The sequence below is a fragment of the Rhinopithecus roxellana genome, chromosome 6 (assembly GCF_007565055.1).
Source record: "Rhinopithecus roxellana isolate Shanxi Qingling chromosome 6, ASM756505v1, whole genome shotgun sequence".
NCBI lineage: Eukaryota > Metazoa > Chordata > Mammalia > Primates > Cercopithecidae > Rhinopithecus > Rhinopithecus roxellana.
This window is the reverse complement of record NC_044554.1, coordinates 138,061,213-138,084,979: the sequence shown is the minus strand read 5'-3', so window position 1 is coordinate 138,084,979 and position 23,767 is coordinate 138,061,213. Positions and strand designations below refer to the sequence as shown.

Genomic DNA, 23,767 nt, shown 5'->3' with positions numbered 1-23,767 from the left:
CTCCAGAAGGCTGTTGCATTCATTCAATAGAGAGATGGTAGTGGCTTAAAGGAGGGAGGAGTGGAAATGACTCGGACTAGTGGCAAAGAAGAGGATATTAAGCTAAGATGTCTTTGGAAACAGAGCTCATGCAATGGATATGAGAAAGGTGGAAAGAGAGAAATCAAGGACAATATCTATGGTTTTTGCTTCAGCAACTAAAGAGGGAGAGACTAGGGTACAAACACATCAGGTTGGGAAGAGAGAGAAATCAAGAATTCTGTTTTGGGCTGTTATCTAAGAAGGGACATGACACAGATATACACTACATCTCAGACTCATAAGCCTGACACTAGTGGTGTTGACTAAGGATGTTGTGACATGAGAGTCCTGGCTGAGAGCTCCCATAACATACCATTCTAGAGCTCACCATAGATAGTTGGACCTAATAAATATTTTTCTTTTTCTCTGTGCTCCACTATGACTATGAACTCTTTGAAAACAAAGTGCCCTTTACATCAGGGTCTCATGACCTAGTGTCCTGAACAAAACAGGGATTCAACAAATGCATATACACTAGTAATGTTTAATGGAACTAGTGGCCCAATTCCTAAGATACAAAAAGCTCTAAACAGAAAGAAACTACAGAGTGGCGATTTTTACTTAGACTGTTTAGACAATGGTGAAGCTGATAAATGAGGGATTTATTCTATAGATAGGTGAGTGTGCTCATGTATAACCAGTTATAGGAGTAAAACGAACCCCAATTTAGTTGCCTAGGTTCAGCCATATATACAACACTGAAAGTTCTGGGAGACACTCTTGTAGACAGTGTTATCAAAGCAGACGAACACTTGATTCAGCAACAGTGAACATTTTACTACTGAGGTTGTTAGACTCCCCAAGCTAGCCAACCCCAAATAACACAATTATAGCATAACAAGTAAAATCACTTAGTTGGTTATTATAGTAGTTTAAAGGAAACATAGTTTTAGGTTTAAATAACTCAATATATTTATAAATGTGTGTGTGTATATATACACATATATATACATAAATATTTATATAAACACATATATATACATATATATAAAATGTCCAATCTCAAAAATTATTTTGCTCATCATAGTTTTGGAATTGAAACCAGTATTATTAGAAAAATTGATTTCTTTAAGTTTCTGGCATTCTTTTTTTTTTTTTTTTATTATACTTTAAGTTCTAGGGTACATGTGCATAATGTGCAGGTTTGTTACATATGTATACTTATGCCATGTTGGTGTGCTGCACCCATCAACTCGTCAGCACCCATCAATTCATCATTTATATCATGTATAACTCCCCAATGCAATCCCTCCCTCCTCCCCCCTCCCCCCTCCCCATGATAGGCCCCAGTGCGTGATGTTCCCCTTCCCGAGTCCAAGTGATCTCATTGCTCAGTTCCCACCTATGAGTGAGAACATGCGGTGTTTGGTTTTCTGTTCTTGTGATAGTTTGCTAAGAATGATGGTTTCCAGCTGCATCCATGTCCCTACAAAGGACGCAAACTCATCCTTTTTTATGGCTGCATAGTATTCCATGGTGTATATGTGCCACATTTTCTTAATCCAGTCTGTCACAGATGGACATTTGGGTTGATTCCAAGTCTTTGCTATTGTGAATAGTGCCGCAATAAACATACGTGTACATGTATCTTTGTAGTAGAATAACTTATAATCCTTTGGGTATATACCCAGTAGTGGGATGGCTGGGTCATATGATACATCTAGTTCTAGATCCTTGAGGAATTGCCATACTGTTTTCCATAATGGTTGAACTAGTTTACAATCCCACCAACAGTGTAAAAGTGTTCCTATTTCTCCACATCCTCTCCAACACCTGTTGTTTCCTGACTTCTTAATGATTGCCATTCTAACTGGTGTGAGATGGTATCTCATTGTGGTTTTGATTTGCATTTCTCTGATGGCGAGTGATGATGAGCATTTTTTCATGTGTCTGTTGGCTGTATGAATATCTTCTTTTAAGAAATGTCTGTTCATATCCTTTCCCCACTTTTTGATGGGGTTGTTTGTTTTTTTCTCGTATATTTGTTTGAGTTCTTTGTAGATTCTGGATATTAGCCCTTTGTCAGATGAGTAGGTTGCAAAAATTTTCTCCCATTCTGTAGGTTGCCTGTTCACTCTGATGGTAGTTTCTTTTGCTGTGCAAAAGCTCTTTAGTTTAATTAGATCCCATTTGTCAATTTTTGCTTTTGCTGCCGTTGCTTTTGGTGTTTTAGACATGAAGTCCTTGCCCATGCCTATGTCCTGAATGGTACTACCTAGATTTTCTTCTAGGGTTTTTATGGTATTAGGTCTAACATTTAAGTCTCTAATCCATCTTGAATTAATCTTCGTATAAGGGGTAAGGAAAGGATCCAGTTTCAGCTTTCTACTTATGGCTAGCCAATTTTCCCAGCACCATTTATTAAATAGGGAATCCTTTCCCCATTTCTTGTTTCTCTCAGGTTTGTCAAAGATCAGATGGCTGTAGATGTGCGGTATTATTTCTGAGGACTCTGTTCTGTTCCATTGGTCTATATCTCTGTTTTGGTACCAGTACCATGCTGTTTTGGTTACTGTAGCCTTGTAGTATAGTTTGAAGTCAGGTAGCGTGACGCCTCCAGCTTTGTCCTTTTGACTTAGGATTGTCTTGGCAATGCGGGCTCTTTTTTGGTTCCATATGAACTTTAAAGCAGTTTTTTCCAATTCTGTGAAGAAACTCATTGGTAGCTTGATGGGGATGGCATTGAATCTATAAATAACCTTGGGGAGTATGGCCATTTTCACGATATTGATTCTTCCTATCCATGAGCATGGTATGTTCTTCCATTTGTTTGTGTCCTCTTTGATTTCACTGAGCAGTGGTTTGTAGTTCTCCTTGAAGAGGTCCTTTACATCCCTTGTAAGCTGGATTTCTAGGTATTTTATTCTCTTTGAAGCAATTGTGAATGGAAGTTCATTCCTGATTTGGCTCTCTGTTTGTCTGTTACTGGTGTATAAGAATGCTTGTGATTTTTGCACATTAATTTTGTATCCTGAGACTTTGCTGAAGTTGCTTATCAGCTTAAGGAGATTTTGGGCTGAGACGATGGGGTTTTCTAAATATACAATCATGTCATCTGCAAACAGGGACAATTTGACTTCTTCTTTTCCTAACTGGATACCCTTGATTTCTTTCTCTTGCCTGATTGCCCTAGCCAGAACTTCCAACACTATGTTGAATAGGAGTGGTGAGAGAGGGCATCCCTGTCTTGTGCCAGTTTTCAAAGGGAATTTTTCCAGTTTTTGCCCATTCAGTATGATATTAGCTGTGGGTTTGTCATAAATAGCTCTTATTATTTTGAGGTACGTTCCATCAATACCGAATGTATTGAGCGTTTTTAGCATGAAGGGCTGTTGAATTTTGTCAAAAGCCTTTTCTGCATCTATTGAGACAATCATGTGGTTCTTGTCTTTGGTTCTGTTTATATGCTGGATTACGTTTATTGATTTGCGAATGTTGAACCAGCCTTGCATCACAGGGATGAAGCCCACTTGATCATGGTGGATAAGCTTTTTGATGTGCTGCTGAATCCGGTTTGCCAGTATTTTATTGAGAATTTTTGCATCAATGTTCATCAGGGATATTGGTCTAAAATTCTCTTTTTTTGTTGTGTCTCTGCCAGGCTTTGGTATCAGGATGACGTTGGCCTCATAAAATGAGTTAGGGAGGATTCCCTCTTTTTCTATTGATTGGAATAGTTTCAGAAGGAATGGTACCAGCTCCTCCTTGTACCTCTGGTAGAATTCAGCTGTGAATCCATGTGGTCCTGGACTTTTTTTGGTGGGTAGGCTATTAATTGTTGCCTCAATTTCAGAGCCTGCTATTGGTCTATTCAGGGATTCAACTTCTTCCTGGTTTAGTCTTGGGAGAGTGTAAGTGTCCAGGAAATTATCCATTTCTTCTAGATTTTCTAGTTGATTTGCGTAGAGGCGTTTATAGTATTCTCTGATGGTAGTTTGTATTTCTGTGGGGTCAGTGGTGATATCCCCTTTATCATTTTTTATTGCATCTATTTGATTCCTCTCTCTTTTCTTCTTTATTAGCCTTGCTAGTGGTCTGTCAATTTTGTTGATCTTTTCAAAAAACCAACTCCTGGATTCATTGATTTTTTGGAGGGTTTTTTGTGTCTCTATCTCCTTCAGTTCGGCTCTGATCTTAGTTATTTCTTGCCTTCTGCTAGCTTTTGAATGTGTTTGCTCTTGCCTCTCTAGTTCTTTTAATTGTGATGTTAGAGTGTCAATTTTAGATCTTTCCAGCTTTCTCTTGTGGGCATTTAGTGCTATAAATTTCCCTCTACACACTGCTTTAAATGTGTCCCAGAGATTCTGGTATGTTGTATCTTTGCTCTCATTGGTTTCAAAGAACATCTTTATTTCCGCTTTCATTTCATTATGTACCCAGTAGTCATTCAGGAGCAGGTTGTTCAGTTTCCATGTAGTTGAGCGGTTTTGATTGAGTTTCTTAGTCCCGAGTTCTAGTTTGATTGCACTGTGGTCTGAGAGACAGTTTGTTATAATTTCTGTTCTTTTACATTTGCTGAGGAGTGCTTTACTTCCAATTATGTGGTCAATTTTGGAATAAGTGCGATGTGGCGCTGAGAAGAATGTATATTCTGTTGATTTGGGGTGGAGAGTTCTATAGATGTCTATTAGGTCCGCTTGGTGCAGAGATGAGTTCAATTCCTGGATATCCTTGTTAACTTTCTGTCTCGTTGATCTGTCTAATGTTGACAGCGGAGTGTTGAAGTCTCCCATTATTATTGTATGGGAGTCTAAGTCTCTTTGTATGTCTCTAAGGACTTGCTTTATGAATCTGGGTGCTCCTGTATTGGGTGCATATATATTTAGGAGAGTTAGCTCTTCCTGTTGAATTGATCCCTTTACCATTATGTAATGGCCTTCTTTGTCTCTTTTGATCTTTGATGGTTTAAAGTCTGTTTTATCAGAGACAAGGATTGTAACCCCTGACTTTTTTTGTTCTCCATTTGCTTGGTAGATCTTCCTCCATCCCTTTATTTTGAGCCTATGTATGTCTCTGCATGTGAGATGGGTCTCCTGAATACAGCAGACTGATGGGTCTTGACTCTTTATCCAGTTTGCCAGTCTGTGTCTTTTAATTGGAGCATTTAGTCCATTAACATTTAAGGTTAATATTGTTATGTGTGAACTTGATCCTGCCATTATGATATTAACTGGTTATTTTGCTCGTTAGTTGATGCAGTTTCTTCCTAGCCTCGATGGTCTTTACATTTTGGCATGTTTTTGCAATGGCTGGTACCGGTTGTTCCTTTCCATGTTTAGGGCTTCCTTCAGGGTCTCTTGTAAGGCAGGCCTGGTGGTGACAAAATCTCTAAGCATTTGCTTATCTGTAAAGGATTTTATTTCTCCTTCACTTATGAAATTTAGTTTGGCTGGATATGAAATTCTGGGTTTAAAATTCTTTTCTTTAAGAACGTTGAATATTGGCCCCCACTCTCTTCTGGCTTGTAGAGTTTCTGCCGAGAGATCTGCTGTTAGTCTGATGGGCTTCCCTTTGTGGGTAACCCGACCTTTCTCTCTGGCTGCCCTTAAGATTTTTTCCTTCATTTCAACTTTGGTGAATCTGGCAATTATGTGTCTTGGAGTTGCTCTTCTGGAGGAGTATCTTTGTGGCGTTCTCTGTATTTCCTGAATTTGAATGTTGTCCTGCCCTACTAGGTTGGGGAAGTTCTCCTGGATGATATCCTGAAGAGTGTTTTCCAACTTGGTTCCATTTTCCCTCTCACTTTCAGGCACCCCAATCAGACGTAGATTTGGTCTTTTTACATAATCCCATACTTCTTGCAGGCTTTGCTCATTTCTTTTTCTTCTTTTTTCTTTTGGTTTCTCTTCTCGCTTCATTTCATTCATTTGATCTTCAATCGCTGATACTCTTTCTTCCAGTTGATCGAGTCGGTTACTGAAGCTTGTGCATTTGTCACGTATTTCTCGTGTCATGGTTTTCATCTCTGTCATTTCATTTATGATCTTCTCTGCATTAATTAGTCTAGCTGTCAATTCTTCCACTCTTTTTTCAAGATTTTTAGTTTCTTTGCACTGGGTACGTAATTCCTCCTTTAGCTCTGATAAGTTTGATGGACTGAAGCCTTCTTCTCTCCTCTCGTCCAAGTCATTCTCTGACCAGCTTTGATCCGTTGCTGGCGATGGGCTGCACTCCTTTGCAGGGGGAGATGCGCTCTTATTTTTTGAATTTCCAGCTTTTCTGCCCTGCTTCTTCCCCATCTTTGTGGTTTTATCTGTCTCTGGTCTTTGATGGTGGTGACGTACTGATGGGGTTTTGGTATAGGTGTCCTTCCTGTTTGATAGTTTTCCTTCTGACAGTCAGAAGGACTGTCTGTTGGTCTGTTGGAGATTGCTTGAGGTCCACTCCAGACCCTGTTTGCCTGGGTATCAGCAGCAGGGGTTGCCGAAGATAGAATATTGCTGAACAGCGAGTGTACCTGTCTGATTCTTCCTTTGGAAGTTTCCTCTCAGGTGTGTACTCCACCCTGTGAGGTGTGGGGTGTCAGACTGCCCCTAGTGGGGGATTTCTCCCAGCTAGGCTACTCAGGGGTCAGGGACACACCTGAGCAGGCAGTCTGTCCGTTCTCAGATCTCAACCTCCACGTTGGGAGATCCGCGGCTCTCCCCAAAGCTGTCAGACAGAGTCGTTCGCGTCTGCACCGGCTCCCGCTACTTCCCCTGTTGGTCTTCAGCTGTGCGCTGTCCCCAGAGGTGGAGACTACAGAGACAGGCAGGCTTCCTGGAGCTGCTGTGAGCTCCACCCAGTTCGAGCTTCCCAGCGGCTTTGTTTACCTACTTAAGCCTCAGCAATGGCGGGCGCCCCTCCCCCAGCCTCGCTGCTGCCTTGCGGATAGATCTCCGCAGACTGCTGTGTTAGCAGTGAGGGAGGCTTCGCGGGCGTGGGACCCTCCCGGCCAGGTGTGGGATATATTCTCCTGGTGTGCCTGTATGCTTACAGCGCAGTATTGGGGTGGGAGTTACCCGATTTTCCAGGTGTTGTGTGTCTCAGTTCCCCTGGCTAGGAAAACGGATCCCCTTCCCCCTTGCGCTTCCAGGTGAGGCGATGCCTTGCCCCGCTTCAGCTCTCGCTGGTCAGGCTGCAGCAGCTGACCAGCACCGATTATCCGGCACTCCCTAGTGAGATGACCCCAGTACCTCAGTTGAAAATGCAGAAATCACCGGTCTTCTGTGTCGCTCGCGCTGGGAGTTGGAGACTGGAGCTGTTCCTATTCGGCCATCTTGCTCCGCCCCCCTGGCATTCTTATTCTCAGAAATCTGTCCCTTAATGTCAGCAAAAATAATAATACAATAAGTTTTCTCCTATGGTTATTTCTTTGAGTTGAAAATATTAAAATAAAAAATTTAATATTTTGATGAGTTTGTAATGCAGTCTTTTTTCTTAAAAACAATGACACACACTCCAGTTTCACATTCTGTTTTTAACTAATGTTTTATTTCCAAATGACCTCTAAAGTTGATGTAAATATATCGTTATTGGCCATAATCTCTAAGCAAATAATGCATTATTGTCTACTTTACATGATAATAGAAACTAAGAAAGATAATGTTCTCAACATATAATTTTATTTCACTGTTCTGAAATACATACTACATTTATGGAAATTTGAATTGTTTAGATTTACTTTATCATTAATTGCAAGGCAGTAGTTCTATCTTTAAAAAAGAAATAAGGCAAAATTATTGTTTATTATTATAATAAGATCGAAATAATAAACTTATAAAATGTATTAATTCAAATAGGTATTTGTTGGCAGTATTCCACAAGTATAATAATAACACACTAATTATTTCACGCATATATACTGCTGGAGTCATGCTTATTTTCTATCCAACACAGCATCTCCTTAGTATAGAGGGGTGACCAAAACAAATGTGGTCCCTGCCCTCCTGGCACAGAGTATTCATGCAATTATAAATTGCAACTGATGAATGGAAAGATTAAAAATTGCTGTAGAAGAGAATACTGAAGGTGAGAGAGGATAAAATATATCATGAAACGTCGACCAGCAAAACGTCTAACAAAAGGGCACTGATGCTGAGAGCTGGAGGTTAAACTGTCCTTGGTCAGACAGAAAGCAAGGGGAAGAACAGCTCAAACAGCAGCTGCAGCAAGCGACAGGCCCTGAGGCAATAAGAGTATGTTGTACTCAGAAGAGTGAAAGCTGGACAGAAATATTAGATCTCAATGAGTGAGGGAGAACATAACAAGACGGACGTTTGAAAGGGCAGCAAGGCCTGATCATTTAGGGAGCTCTGCATTTTGTTCTGTGTGATTGAGAAGCCTATGGAGAATTATCCTGAGGGAGTGAGCTGGTAAACCTTCACATTCCGTACACAGCTGCTGTCCAGCTAAAACTGGCAGTCTGTTTACTAAGAAAGGGCAGCATCTGCTCAGTTTAGCACAGCTAGTTCCATTCATTAGGAAGGACAAAATCCAGAGAGATGCATCAATCAATCTCATTGGGTGGCCAAGACAAGAGTTTTTGAAAAACCTTAAGAATTTTTTTTGGCACTCTTGTCATAAAAAATATTTAATGTATATAAATCTTCCTATAGTATTACCAAATATTTGTGGAAAATTCTCTGTTTCATGGAAAAACCATTGATTTATCTATATTAGTTTAAGAAACATTGACAACTATTAAAAAAGAAAACAAAACTTTCACACCAAGCAATACCATAAAATACAAATAATCACTTCATCAGAAATATTTTTTACACTGAATTTAATAACATAATATTAAAAATTTGTATTTTATGATATCCCTTCCAAATTTAAAACATTTTCTGTTTTGTTAACGTCACTACCATCCACTCAATTTCCTAACCCAGAACACTCAGAACATTCAAAAGTACCTTATAATCTCCACATTCAAGTCCTCTAAGTATTTAGGGAGAAGGAATTCTGGGAGACAATTGTTATTTTTTACTCTTAATGTCTGTTAACCAGACATATGCATGAATTATTCTTCCTGATTTGCTGATAGAAGCTTGCCTTGGAATATCATTTAGAACTTAAATTAGACTGCATAGATAGCAAACAAAAATGACAGTCGCTTAATCTACTTAAGAGTTTCTTTTTCTTGCTGAACAAATATCTGGAGCAGGTGTTCTCTGCTGATGGTGATTTGGGCACTTTACAATGTCAGGCTGAGGTCTCTGAAAAGTCACTAATCTTTTCCTTCATGGTGACAGAATGAAGCTCCAGTTTTAGCTTCTTTATCTGCATTTAGACAGGATAAAAGAGAAAGTTCAAAAGGTGAAAGAGAGCTTCTGCTAACTGAAATTTACTCCCCTTTAAGGAGCTTATTTGGAAAAAGCCTTCTTATCATAACTACTTTAGAAGAATTCCCAGGATCATCTCTATCTTCGAAGGCAGTCTATTAAACGTCATTTTTTTACTTGGACGTATTGCTCTCTACGACCAATAGCCCCTATCTAGCTAGGAGTCAATATATTTAATTTTAAAATCAGCAAAACAGCAAAGAGTAGAGAGTAAAATTTCACTTTAATATCATAGTCTCATGAAGACGTTTGGATCCTCACAGAATTCATATGTATGTGTATACACACAATATATCTATCCCTACAGCTTTCTAGAGGTCAAATAAGAAAAAATATTAATTACAGTTAATTGTAATCAAAGCCATTCTAAAAAGGTTATATATTTGAAATATTATTTATTTAGAAGACTCTATGAAAATATACATCTTTGTTATATTTTTTGTATTTCCACTTAGCAAGGTAGTTAGGTCCTTATACTACATGTGAAGTGGCATCATATCAATTAAAGTTAGCCTATGTAGACTATGAGAAGTTAAAGATGTTTACAATATCCCCTAAAGCTTCCACTAAAATAAAACAAAACATTATAACTAATTAGCCAACAAGGGGTATAAAATGGAATCATAAAATATATTCCATATTTTTCAATGGAGATAAAAATAAAAAGTGGAACAAAGCACTAATAGAATAAATAGAACACGGATAGCAGCATGGTGGATTTAAACCTCACAATGTTGTTAAATAATTGTGGATATTGTAAGGTTTAAGTCCACCATGTTGCTATATATATTTATATATGATTTATATATATATTAGGTTGGTACAAAAGTAATATATATAAATATATATAGTATATATGATATAAACACCCCAACTGAAAAGCAGAAATTGCCAAATTGGGCAAAAAAGCAAGACCCAACTATAGGCTGCCTAGAAAACTCATTTAAAAAGTGAGGAAAATGAGTTCAAAAGTATAAGGATAGAAGAAGATATACCTAGGTAACATTAATCACAAGAAATGTAGAGTGGGTATATTAATATTAAGCATAGTAGACTCAAAAGCAAAACATATTCCTAGGAAAAACAAGGGTCATTTCCTAATAATAAAATGTTCAGTTCAGTAAAAGAATATGACAGTTCCAAATGATGAAACACCTAATAACAAATTCAAAATACATAAACAAAACTGAGAGACCTGCAAGGAGAAATAGACAAATTTGCGACTATTACTGGAGATCAACACGTCATCTGTCAATAATTGATCAAGCATGTAGACACTAAAACAGCAAAAATGGAGGAGACCATAATACTCTTTCAACCAGTTTGATGTAAATGACATGCAGAAAAGACTTCACAAAATAGCAGCATAGATGTTCAAGTACATAGGAAAATATTACCATGTAAAACCATATTCTGGGCCCTAAATTAAGAAAATTAGAATATCACAAAAAATCGAAGTTCATTAAAATTAAAACCCACTAAGTGTCTATATTGAACAACAAGAAAAGTCACAAATTGAAGACCCTAGTTTGTACATTAACTGATTAGAAAAAGAAGCACAAATGAGACTCAGAGTAAGCAGATGAAAGGAAACAGAGTAAAAATAAATGCAATAGAATATACAAAAACAACAGAGAAAATTCAGTAGAATAAAAAACTGGTTATTTCAGAGATTCAATAAAATGAATAATTCTCTAGCCAGTCCGATCAGTAAAAAAGAAAAAAAAAGACAGACATTACCAATATCAGGAATAAGAGCAGTGATACAACCACAGATTCTGTATGTAATAAAAAATAGTTATTATAAACAACTCTATGCAAATATAGTTGAAAACTGATGACATAGACAAATTTCTTAAAATATACAGACTACACATATTCGTATAACAAAACTTGCACTTATAACTTCTAATTATATAAAAATAACATAAAATACACAGTCAACCAATGTTCACTCAAAAGTAAACAGATAACTTCAGTGGCCCTATATCTATTAAAGGAATTATACTTCTAGTTAAAAATCTATCTCACAATGAAAACCGCATGCCCAGATGGCTTCAGTTGGGAATTTTTCCAAACATTTAATGTAGAAATAATGCCAATTTTACACAAACTCTTTTCTAAACTTCTGTCGGGCCGGCATTACTCTTAACACTATAACTAGACATAGACATTAAAAGAAAACTATATAACAATATCCCTCATGAATAATAAATGCAGATGACATGATCACCTATTTTGCAAACCTAATGGAATCTATAAAATAGCTACTGGAGCTATTAAGTGGGCTTAGCAATGTTGAATGAGAAAAAGATCAACGTTTAAAAATCATTTGTATTTTTTCATACTAGCAATTAACAATCAGAAATTTTATCTAAAAATACCAATTATAGCACCAAAAATATAAGACACTCAGTAATAAGTATGGCAAAGGATGTGTAAGACCTTTACAGTGAAAACTACAAAACTTTGTTAAGAAAAATTATATAAACCTGAGAAAATGGACAGATAAACCTTGTTCGTGGTCAAAAGACATGATATTAAGATATCACTTCTCCTCCAATTGACTATGGTTCCAAAATTGTCCTAAAGAATATCACAACAAGCTTTCATGTAGAAATTTACAAACTCATTCTAAAATTCATATAGAAATATGAAGAACCTATAATACCTAAAACTATTTTGATAAAGAAAACAGTTGGAGAATTTATATTATCTGACTTCAAACTTACCCTAAAGTTACAATAATGTAGATAATGTGGTAATTGCATGAGGAGAGATAAATAAGTCAATGGAAAAGAATAGAGAGCCCAGGAAAACACCGACACACACAGTAAACTGATCGTAAACACAAGAATAGATCCAATTTTATAGAAAAAAGAGTTGTGTTTTTAGTAAATTGAATATTCATATGCAAAAATAACTTTGATTCATATCATCAAAATACAGTAAAAAGAAAAACCCACCTCACAATCATCAAAGACTCAAATCTCAATTACAAAAGCTAAAAATACAAAGCTTGAGAGAATACTTTCACTTTCAGGTGAAAATATTTGTGATCTTAGATTAGACAAATATTTTAAAAATATAATACTAAAATTGTGATCCATTAGAAAATATAAATTGGACTCGATCAAAATTGTAAATTTCTACTCTTCTGCTCATTGAAAGACACTGAAGGAAAATGCAGAGAGAAGCCATAGCTTGGGAAAAAATATTTGCAATTCATATATCTGATGAAGAATTGGATCCAAAATATATGAGTAACTCTCAAAACCCAATAATAAGAAAACAATTTTGTAATAAGATTTGAGCAGACACTTCTCCAAAGAAGACATAATAATGGAAAATGGGCACATAAAAATATGCTTAACATCATTGGTCATTAGTTAAATGGATTTATATCCACAATGAGATACCATTATATTACATATACAATTTAAAAAGATTGACCATACTACAGATGGCAAGGCCACGGAGCAACCAGAATTGCTGTATTCTGCTACTGGGAGTGTAAAATGGTACATTCAAACATTAGGAAATAATTTGGCAGTTTCTTAAAGAGTAAACATATACTTCCATATGACACAGCCATTCCATTCTTATATATTTGCCAAGAGTAATGAATGCAAATGTTTTCAAATAGTTTTCTATATGAATGTTCAAAGCAGCTATATTCAAAATAGCAAAAAAATCTGGAAAAAACCCACAAATATCCATCAACGGGTTAATAGATAATCAAATTATGATAAGCCTGTACAATGAAATACTACTTTTTCAATAAAAGGGAAAGAACTATATTTGTAGGATGGCTTCACTGTAAGAAAAAAAGAAGAAACTATTGAACAGTCAAAAACATAGATGAATCTCAAACATATATGAGGAATGCAATTTTCTAGACATAAAGTCCATAGTGTACAATTATATTTATATAAAGTTCCAGAAAATATAATCTAAACTGTATAATAGAGCAGATAAGTTGCTGTCTATGAATGTGGAGGAGTGGCAGGCAGAAGGATTACAAAAGGACAGAGAAACTTTTGGAGGTGATGGAAATACTGTTATCTTGATTATTGTTAGATTTTAGTGGGTATATTCATATGTCAAAACGTCATTAATTACACTTTAAATACATTCAATCAATTATACCTCAATAACGCTATTAAAAAAGAGAGAAGGAAAGTCCCAAAGTTAAGCAAGCCACGTAGCTATCATGTCAGAGTAGAGCAAGAGCAAAGACCCCTAGGAAAGAGTTTTTCTAGCATATTGGAAGGATGTAGATGAGACCATTGTGTCAGAATAGGATGCATGCAATAAATATCCCTATTCTATGGACAAAAAGAATTGCTCAGAGAAAACAGGCACTTGTCCAACATCACAGGTAGTGACAGTAAAGCTAGGTTGATCTCAGGACGCTTGCATGCTCAACGAGGATATTCTACAACCTGTTATTAATGTCTCATCATTGCAGTTTTCTGCTCCGTCCTCTTCTCCATATCTGATACTTGTTTCTCCCTCTGCTTGGACCTCTTACAAATCTTTACTGCTTCATGATGCAGGTCAGGCATCTCTTTTCTTTACAATGTTCGTTGTGCTAACCCAAGTTAGTTGTGCAGCCCAACAGTGTTCCACTACTGTGCATAGGATATCAAATGTTGCGCATTTTACATGCTTTGAAACTAGATTTCCACTTGTTTGCTTCCTTTCTTGACAACTATTACTTTATTATAGTTTAATTATTGGCATATGGTTGAATCAGGAAGAAACAGAAGGTTTTAAGCAGAATGGTTTATTTTCTTCCTTGCTAATGTTTCTAGAGATTCTCAATTGTCTAATCCTAATACTAAATATTTCAGCCAGGGTGCTGGCTGTATTCTATGAAAGCAATCTGGGAAAAGCAAATAGAAGAAAGAAGAAAAGAAAACCCCCCAAACACAGATGGGGCACAGTTCTTGGGAGTCCTTGGGCAAGAAAATAGTGTATTTTGGCCCCATGTTTCATAGGAATACTGCATTCTTTTATATATACATGTACATGTCTAGTAGTCAAGGTTATTTCAAATCTGTTTGGCTTGCACATAACAAAAAACAACTGAAAATAATGTAAAAGATAATCACATCTAAGGGTTTTAGGATATGTCATTGGATCTGAAGAAGAGTTACGTAGGAAAGTCTCAGACAGTGTGAGAAATAGATCAGCTTCCAGATATTAGCAACAGTAGTAGTCTAGACATTCATATAGAGCTCCGTCATTAACTTGACTCTGCTTCCAGCTCCTTGTCTTTTAGTTTAAATACTAAATTCTTTCAAGAAGCAATCTGATGAACCTACCTTTGTTTAGATAGTTGCTCTTGTATCAATTAACTGTATTCAGTACATTGGGTTGTAAGTATTACCACCTCTGTCCTTGGCTCATTGGTGGTGTAATCCTGTAAATGAGTATAGGGGAATCAATTACCAAGGAACTGGCATAAAACCAACTGTTGTATACGTTTCTGGAGATTGTAGTGTGTTTCACTATTATTTTAGATTTCACATATACCCTATAAATCCCCCACATGCATAGTCCTCCATCCCCATTGTTGACGTCCCCCACCAGAGTGCTACATTTGTTATAATTGATGACCTACATTGACACACATTATCACCTAGTCCATAGTTTACATTAAGGTTTACTCTTGGTGTTGTAAATTCTACAGGTTTGGGCTGGGTGCAGTGGCTCACACCTGTAATCCCAGCACTTTGGGAGGTCGAGGCGAGTGGATCATGAGGTCAGGAGAGTGAGACTATCCTAGCTAACAAGGTGAAACCTCGTCTCTACTAAAAATACAAAAAAAAAAATTAGCCGGGTGTGGTGGTGGGCGCCTGTAGTCCCAGCTACTCGGGAGGCTGAGGCAGGAGAATGGCGTGAACCCGGGAGGCAGAGCTTGCAGTGAGCTGAGATGGCGCCACTGCACTCCAGCCTGGGTGATAGAGCGAGACTCCATGTCAAAAACAAAAAACAAACAAACAAACAAAAATTCTATGGGTTTGGACAAATTTCTCATAACATGTATCCACTATTATAGTGACATACAGACTAGTTTCACTACTCTAAAAATTCCCTATGCTCTGCCTGTTCATCCCTCCCTCTGCTCAACCCCAGACAACCACGTGTCTTTTTACTGTCTCCATAGTGTGGTCTTTTCCTGGATTTCAAATAGTTGGAATCACTTAGTAGGTAGCCTTTTCAGATTGGCTTCTTTCACTTAATATTCATTTAAGTTTCCTACATGTCTTTTTGTGGCTTGATAGCTCAATTCTTTGTAAGGCTGACTAATAGTCCATGCTGTCTATATGTACAACAGCATATCCATCTACCTACTGAAGAACATCATGGTTGCTTCCAAGTTTGGGCAATTATGAATAAAGTTGCTATAAACTTCCATATGCAGGTTTTTGTATAGAAATAAGTTTTCAGCTCCTTTGGGTAAACATAGAGGAGCATGATTTCTGTGTCGTATGCTAAAAATATGTTTAGTTTTGTAAGAAACCACTAAACTGTTCTCCAAAATAGCTGTACCATTTTGCATTCTCACCAGCACATGCTGCTCCACATCTTCGCCAGCATTTGATACGGTCAGTGTTTCATTATTTAAAAATGCAGGTTCATACTTAGAAAATAAGATATTAAAGCTTTGATTGTTTTGAAATATGATTCCTTATCTTTCATTTGATCTCATCCTTAAAAGGAAAAAATATGTTATGAAATAAGAGAAGAATTAAGAAAATCTTAGTCTGTATTAAAACACCCTCCAATAAATTGTCATCTTGGATATATGTAGATTTATATATTCATGCCCAGCTGAATAATTATACAAACCTTAACCTTTGGCAGCTATTTCTGATGCACAATTACACCCATGTGGCTCTGATGAAACTGAAATAGGAGGTGATTGTGTTCGTAAGTATCATATTTTGCTTTTTAATAATGTTTTTAGAAACTAGACTATTTCAACATATAATTATATTCTGCAGCTTTGGATGTTGAATTATACTGATATTTGACATAACCAAAGTCTGGTAGCTATCAAAAATAAAAATAACTTTATTGTGCCTTTAAGAAATAGTCCTCGAGTTGGCAGAGGTACCGAGAGTTAGGCAAATGTGTGTGTATTAGTAGAATCTTTCATAAGAAAATTTGGCAGTTCATACCGACATTCTTAAAACTCCCTATGTGTTTGTACCTAATAATTCTACTTTCAAAAATATGTCTTAGAGAACTATTTAGGGAAGTGTGCGAGCACAATATTTGTAACAGAATTTGTCTAATAATGTTTTTAAAAACCTGCAAACATCCAGTAACTGCTGATTGGCTGATTGATTCAATATTTCTGATACATAAACACTGACAAAATATTTTGCAAACATCATTAAAATATAGAAGTACATTATACAACAGCTCCCCCTTTTTTTTTTAAGGGAACGATTGTATTTGTGTCAAATCTTGAAAGATAAACATCAATGATGTTAATAGTGATCAAAATTTTTCTCTTCCTTTCAATGTATATCTTTTATTTTCTACTTTTTAAATGTTTTAAAGGTTTTTCAGGTATTAAGAAATCCTCTTACTATAATATGCCTTAAGATAAATTAAGTAGATTATCTAAGTGATAAAATGTATGTCATCTACCTACATTATGGGCAGAAATTGAAATTATTTATTGAAATATTAACCTTTTATGGGATTATTAGCCTTATCATATTTTCTGTTAGCCAAATATGATATCTGAAATTCATGAGAGACTGCTGATATATAATTAATTTAATTAACAGAGGTGTTTTATATGGTGGAACAAGCCATAAATACATAAAATAAATCAGGATAGATCATATGATGTTCAAATATCAGGCCTAGAAATTATTATACTTGGTATTTTAAAAAGAGTTTTATAATAATCCTCAAAATTTATCACTCTGAATTGATTTTTTTATGCTCTATTTCACGCCCTATTCCAAATGGTTTTTCTAGCCCCTTTTTTCTGTATATTTTGACAACCTATTATTGTATGTGAAGGTCAGTTTAATTAAGCCCTGTGATTTGAGTTCATAAAGTAATAAAACAATATTCATAATAGCAGCATTAAATATAAAATGTAATTATTTGACTACTCTGCATAATAGATGTAAATTCTCTTTACAATACATATGTATTATAGCAAAATCACATTTTTCTCTTGAATAAATAATAAATTTCACCTACTTATTATGCTCTTTAGAACATTTATGCAATTAATTAAAAAAACTCTGCTATATAAATTGTACACAGTTTGAGGAAGTAACACTAAATAAAAGTATTGAGTGGAAAGTCAATATATAAAGCTTCATGATAAAATGGAAAATGTATTAATATATTTAATACATACTAATATTAGAATTAAAGGAATACTAATTTTTATTTTCTAAGCAGAAATAATTTATCTGTTGTTTCTAAACCTTTTTCTTTAAATATAACAAATTTTCTTTGATCTATACTGTTGAAAGCAATGATCAATCTGCCCAGATAGTTCTCTATTTAAAGTGTTGATTCAAACATTTTAATTGTCATAAATTATTTTTTTCAGTCATTTGTCTTCTCTTATTCTTAATAATCATTTCCATAGATAGCTTTTCCCTGTTTTAAAATAAATGTCCTTTTCCTACTATATTTAAGGATAACTTTTTACTCAGCTTTATGATATTTAAAGATCAAATATATATTCAAAAGTAATTTGTTATTTCCTTCAAGTTTGAATATACTGCTTTGGTCTAATGTTTAAAATGTTTAGTAAAATATTCATTTACTAGATTAATTTGAAAATAATTCGTCATTGGGACTATAACAAAATAACACTGTAAAATATCTAAAAGTACATTTTCTCCACAGAAAAGATTTTAAGGTCTTTCCAGAATTTTCCAAAATCTACATGGCAAGGCTGAAAGATTATTTTGTGATTGTCCTAAAATTAGCATATTTATAAAATAGAAAAATTATACATTTTAGAACATTTTAAAATCTTCTTTTACAAATTTACCACTCAGATATTTTTCTCCTTTCTAAAACAGAGCAAAACTAAACTAAAAACGTATCCAGAAAACTTTCAGATCTGCAGATTTGATTTTGCAAATGCCCAGAGTTCTTCAAAACTATATAAAATCTTTCTGTGAGTTCCTAGAGGAAACTTCAAATTTCTTTAACCTCAGAAAAATAAAAGCATTAAGATATTTCACTGAGATAGTATAATCACCTCTGCAATGAACAACTCTTTCAGCCCAGAGTAATGATGAGTTGAGTTATAAGAGAAAACTATAAGAGTAAAAGAGAAAGTCATTTTATTTTACATTCTTGTGACTATTTCTCATTATAACAAGGAATTATAATGTACTGAACCTTAATTTTGTTTGTTCCATCTGTTAGAAAAGATAATTGCTTCAAATCACACAAATTTCTTTTCAAGAGCTAGACTTTTCAAAGGCAGGTATTCAACCTGCATTAATATAAGCTTGAGCTCCTAAGTTGCTTGGCTATCAATATTTGTGTGATTATGGGTCAGAATATGAATGTGTATTACTTTGTGGATTGTTAGAAATAATCATTTTTCTAAATTTAGTTTGCTTTTTCTTAAGATAAATCCCAGAGTTACAGTCTTTGAGTGCTTTTTCCATAAGCCAGTCTCCATTGTCTAAGATTCCCAGTTACAAGTTACGCATTTTCTCCCCAGGTCAGCTGACTGTCTCATTGCCACCTCCACCTGCAGGAAGGCCAGAGGTTCTGGTGGAGTTGATTGAGTCCAGGCTTTTCTGTAGGTGTTCTTTTGATGTTCCCGCTACAAACAACTCAGTGGGATTTCGCATAGCTTGGTCTAGGATTTCTTCTCAAGAAGTCAAAGAGGAGCTGAAACAAGAGACCACAGTTCAGGCACGCTCTCTTTTAGAACTTGATGGCATAAATCTCAGACTTGGAGACAGGGTATGTTAAAAAACAGTTGGATTTTATTTTCATGAATATACTGATTTTCAAACACAATTTTTAAACATCATATCTTAAAAGTAGATTTTATCCCCAGAGTATAAAGCACTAACTTTTTTTTTGTTTTTTTCCTTGCAATTCTGCTAATTCTAGTGTCAACTGGATGAATCAGTGATCTTAGTGACTATATATGAATATATCATTTTAGTAATTTGCTGATTATTATTGATTAATCCTTATACATATATGTCTCTCTCAGGTTTTAAAATTATATACATTTATTCTAGAAAAAATGTTTTAATTTTTTAAATGATGATATCACTTTTTAAGTACTTTTCTTTTTTTTTGAGACAGAGTCTTGCTCTGTCACCAGACTGGAGTGCAGTGGCGTGATCTCGATTCACTGCAACCTCTGCCTCCCGGGTTTAAGCCTCAGCCTCCCGAGTAGCTGGGACTACAGGCGTGTGCCACAATGCCTGGCTAATTTTTGTATTTTTAGTAGAGACGAGGTTTCATTATGTTGGTCAGATGGTCTTGATCTCTTGACCTCGCGATCTGCATGCCTCGGTCTCCCAAAGTGCTGGGATTACAGGCATGAGCCACTGCACCCGCCCTTAAGTACTTTTTAAAACATCCTAAATAAAAAGCCTACTATACTTTTTGTTGAGGTTTGAATAAGTAATATTTTGTAATGATGAGATTTTTCTCAAACATCAAGCTTTTAAATTATTTAATTCTTTTATTATCTCTATATACTATCTATGAAGAATTAAAATTAGGATTTAAAAAATGATAATTTACACGTTTTCTCCAAAATTGAATTGCTAAGTGATTATTTCTTAATTATATCCCTAGATATTCTGTAGCGCTTCTGTCTTTTTCTTGGAGAATCCGCATGTACAAAGTATAGCCATAGAAAGCCAAGAATTTTTTGCAGGCATTAAGGTACGTATCAGTGGGGATGCATCAGAAAGATTATTCCTCTGGAACTCTGTTTCCCAAACTGTAATCTGTCCATGCTGGTTTCTGTACCTCATCACAGACTGAATCAGAATGTTGAGACCCATGAGTCCCTGTATTTGAAGAAAAGCCCCAATAATTCTAATGCACAACAAAGTTTGAGGGGTCCTGTTAACTAAAGTTGAGATGTACTTTCAATTTTTAAAGAAATATCTCAAATTAGAGTAAAGCAAAAGGTCTAGTCTTCTATTTCATTCCATCACGTAACTAAAGTTAGCCTAGTGATATTTAGTTATCATGCATTTTGAAAGACAGATCCCAGGCCAAGTAGCAGAGTCTCTGACTGGAGTAGAATTGACCCAGAGCTATGAGTTTTATGGACTGCAAAGATTGAGCTAACTAAACAGAGAAGGAGATTTGGTTGTTGCTGGTAGCACCAGACCCAAGAACTGAAGAGCTATTCTAACAGATGAGCAGAGGTGACAGGGAATTAATAAGCAGTGGAAGATGTGTGGGCAATATCAAAAGGCAGGCAAGCACTGTGAACCTGGAAGGTCTCACACACAGGACTCCAGTTTGACCTAGATTCATTTCTAGTTCAACGACAAGATGAGATAAATGATAAGATTGTGACAATAGGACTCAGGAGAAGAATAAACCCTGTTTATGAATAAAGTCCATGTACACACAGTAGGAACCAGGAAAAGAAGTGAGAAGAGTGGACCACATTGTCAGAATTGCATAACTACAGTGTGAGGGGAAACAGAGGTCAAGCCTTGGGAATACAGGAACATTTTAGTTTACATTGGTTAGCATTCAGCACAGTGTCAGGGGTCAAAGGTCAGCACCCCCACCCTTGTACCGTTTCTGATTAGGCTAACAGGGAGAATATTCAGTACTAAGAAACATCTGTTTTGAGAGCTAGCAAAGACTCCAGACTGCACGAAAATATTCCTGCCTCAAAAAAGGATTGGCCTGTGAATGAGAATAGGGCCAATCCTGGATTGCAGCAGTTCTCAGGAAGTCCAACTCTGGAAATCAGATGCTGAGAAATAGGCTAAGTGTTGAGATATTTCTAGTGACAACAATAATTTGATTTATGTATTAAAAGTACTTAAGTTTCTAATTGAGATAGTGAGTATTAATCCTTAAGGAAAAACTGAGTCTTCTGTTGGTGTGTCAGTAAACATTAGCAATAAAATGGAAGAAAACAGAAATATTTCTTTCCTCTTCACTTTCCAGTGCTCACCACAGAACCAGAATCATTGAAACAGGCTTGGATATGATTTGCCAAATGTGTTGGGGAACCAAAGTGAGTCAAACTCAGAGTAGTGCAGCAGCTCCATGTACTCCTGTGTGTGCTGCTTGTATTTTCGTAGGTTTGATTTTAATGGTCTTGCTTAGTTAAAATATTCTAGGGCTTAAGTTATTACCAGCTCATTTAGCAAAATATGTGCTGTTGAGAAAAATGCCCTTTCAAAATTGTGCCTTAGAAATAATATATTTTAACATAATTTTTCTACGTATTTTCTCATACCAGCTACAGCCTGAATTGAGCACTATATCAGAGGATGGGAAAGAATACTACCTGAGGATAGAAAGCACAATTCCTATTATTTGTTCTGAATTTAGTGAGCTTGATCAAGAATGCAAAATCTCATTAAAATTGCAAACTATTGATCAAGGTAATATACTAACTTTATTTAATCTTATTATTAGATTGCAAACAATAATGCTTTTTTTCCTGTAGGAAAAGTCACTGGAGTGTACTCATATAATAAATCATGTTGCATGTTGACCTCAAATTTTAGCCCAATCATATTACTAATACTGGGCCAAATTGATGATTGCCAAAGCAATTTGCATTTCTTCTTCTTGGCTGAAAGCATACATTTAAAAAAAAAAGAAAAAGAATCGCTAATAATCTCCTCTTCATTATCATCTTTCTCCTCTCGCTCCTCTGTTTTTCTCCTATTTTTTTCTCAGTCTCCTGTTTATTCTTCTCTTTGCTTAGTTTACAGAAATGGAGGGAAAACTGCTCTTTAAGATTTTTCAAATAATCCCCAATGAGGGACATTTGATAAGTTATGTTAAAAGTTCAAGCTTATGAAATATAGATCTCATAATGCATCCTTCAAGCTTCTTTCCCTAATGTACATTTATGTTTGGGATCTCGTGTCTTAAAATTCTTGTATTTCAATTACTAATTACATGGATGTTGTGATACATGGCCATGTATGTGTCGATGGGTAGAGTGAGGAAATCCTCCCACATAACAAGATAGAATATGCGAGGACAAACCATGCATAGCTGTGATTGGCTTGATTATGTTCTTTTTCCCACTGAGCCTCTGATGTAGAGATCAAAGCAAGTTGCAGATACATAAATTAAAATGTAACCTTTAAGAGACATTACAATTTCATCAGCATACCACATACATTTTCACCATAGAACATACATTGTCTTTAGTAAATATACCAAACACAAGGTATCTATAGACCTTCATGTCTATATTATAAATAATTAAATCAGAGAAACAAGAGGATTAAAAAATGCCAGGAGAGAGAGAGAGAATCATTTGGAATGATGCACTCAAGAAAAGAGATGGCTAAAGAGATAGAGGAATTAAGAGCGGTCATCTTAGGATTGTTGGCAGTAAACAGGCTCAGATAATACCCCCTGACTCACTCAGGTTTCAGAAGCACCACGAGCAACACTATATTTTTAATTACAGCCCAGACATATTAAATTATACCCTCTCTCTTGGACTATTTGACACAATTCTACTTCAAGTTAGCTCTGAAAAGCATATTATGCAAATATTACTACAGTTTATGGAGAGAACAGAAAGAGGATGATGTTAATTGATGTTTTCCAAAATCATGTCAGTCAAAGATTTCCTTCAGTTACAGGTATACTTTAAAATATATTTTCATGCTTTCAATTCTTTCAATAAGGCATGCATTGCTAAAATAATATAATAATAGCCTAAATATATTTCTACATTTTAGAAGTTTGCGTGCATGTTCTTTTTCTCTGAGAATTAAAAATGGCTTTTGTTTTCTGAAGAAAAAATTCTGGATTTCATTCTGGATACTCCTCATTTTGTCCTCTTTAAGTACAGTAGCATTAAATCTTTACTTTCACAGGGAACCAGTTGGTGTCTGAGTGTATTTCTAAACAGACTATGCTGCTATTCACAGGCTTAAAGAGAACAACCCCTCATGTATTGACTTGGGGAATTGATGTTATGGGCTATATCTAAGCTAGAAATATTCTGTATTCACCTTAGAGAGTTGGTTAAGAGTTTGAATGTTTCTGTTATTTTTTATGTGCATGGGGAAGGTAGATATTTCTAAAATATAGTTCAGTGTGCTTATATCTGATTAACATAATTTCATACCTTAAAAGTC

At 35.6% G+C, this 23,767-nt stretch overlaps 1 protein-coding gene across 1 annotated transcript in view; it reads left to right on the top strand.

Moving 5' to 3' along the window:
* VWDE (von Willebrand factor D and EGF domains) overlaps positions 1-23,767 on the top strand; it is an 83,501-nt gene that overhangs the window by 16,464 nt on the left and 43,270 nt on the right. The window contains exons 4-7 of the mRNA XM_030932029.1: positions 16,284-16,349; positions 19,147-19,394; positions 20,250-20,339; positions 21,895-22,039. Of these exons, the coding sequence (XP_030787889.1) occupies positions 16,284-16,349; positions 19,147-19,394; positions 20,250-20,339; positions 21,895-22,039 (549 nt within the window). The remainder of the gene's footprint in view (positions 1-16,283; positions 16,350-19,146; positions 19,395-20,249; positions 20,340-21,894; positions 22,040-23,767) is intronic.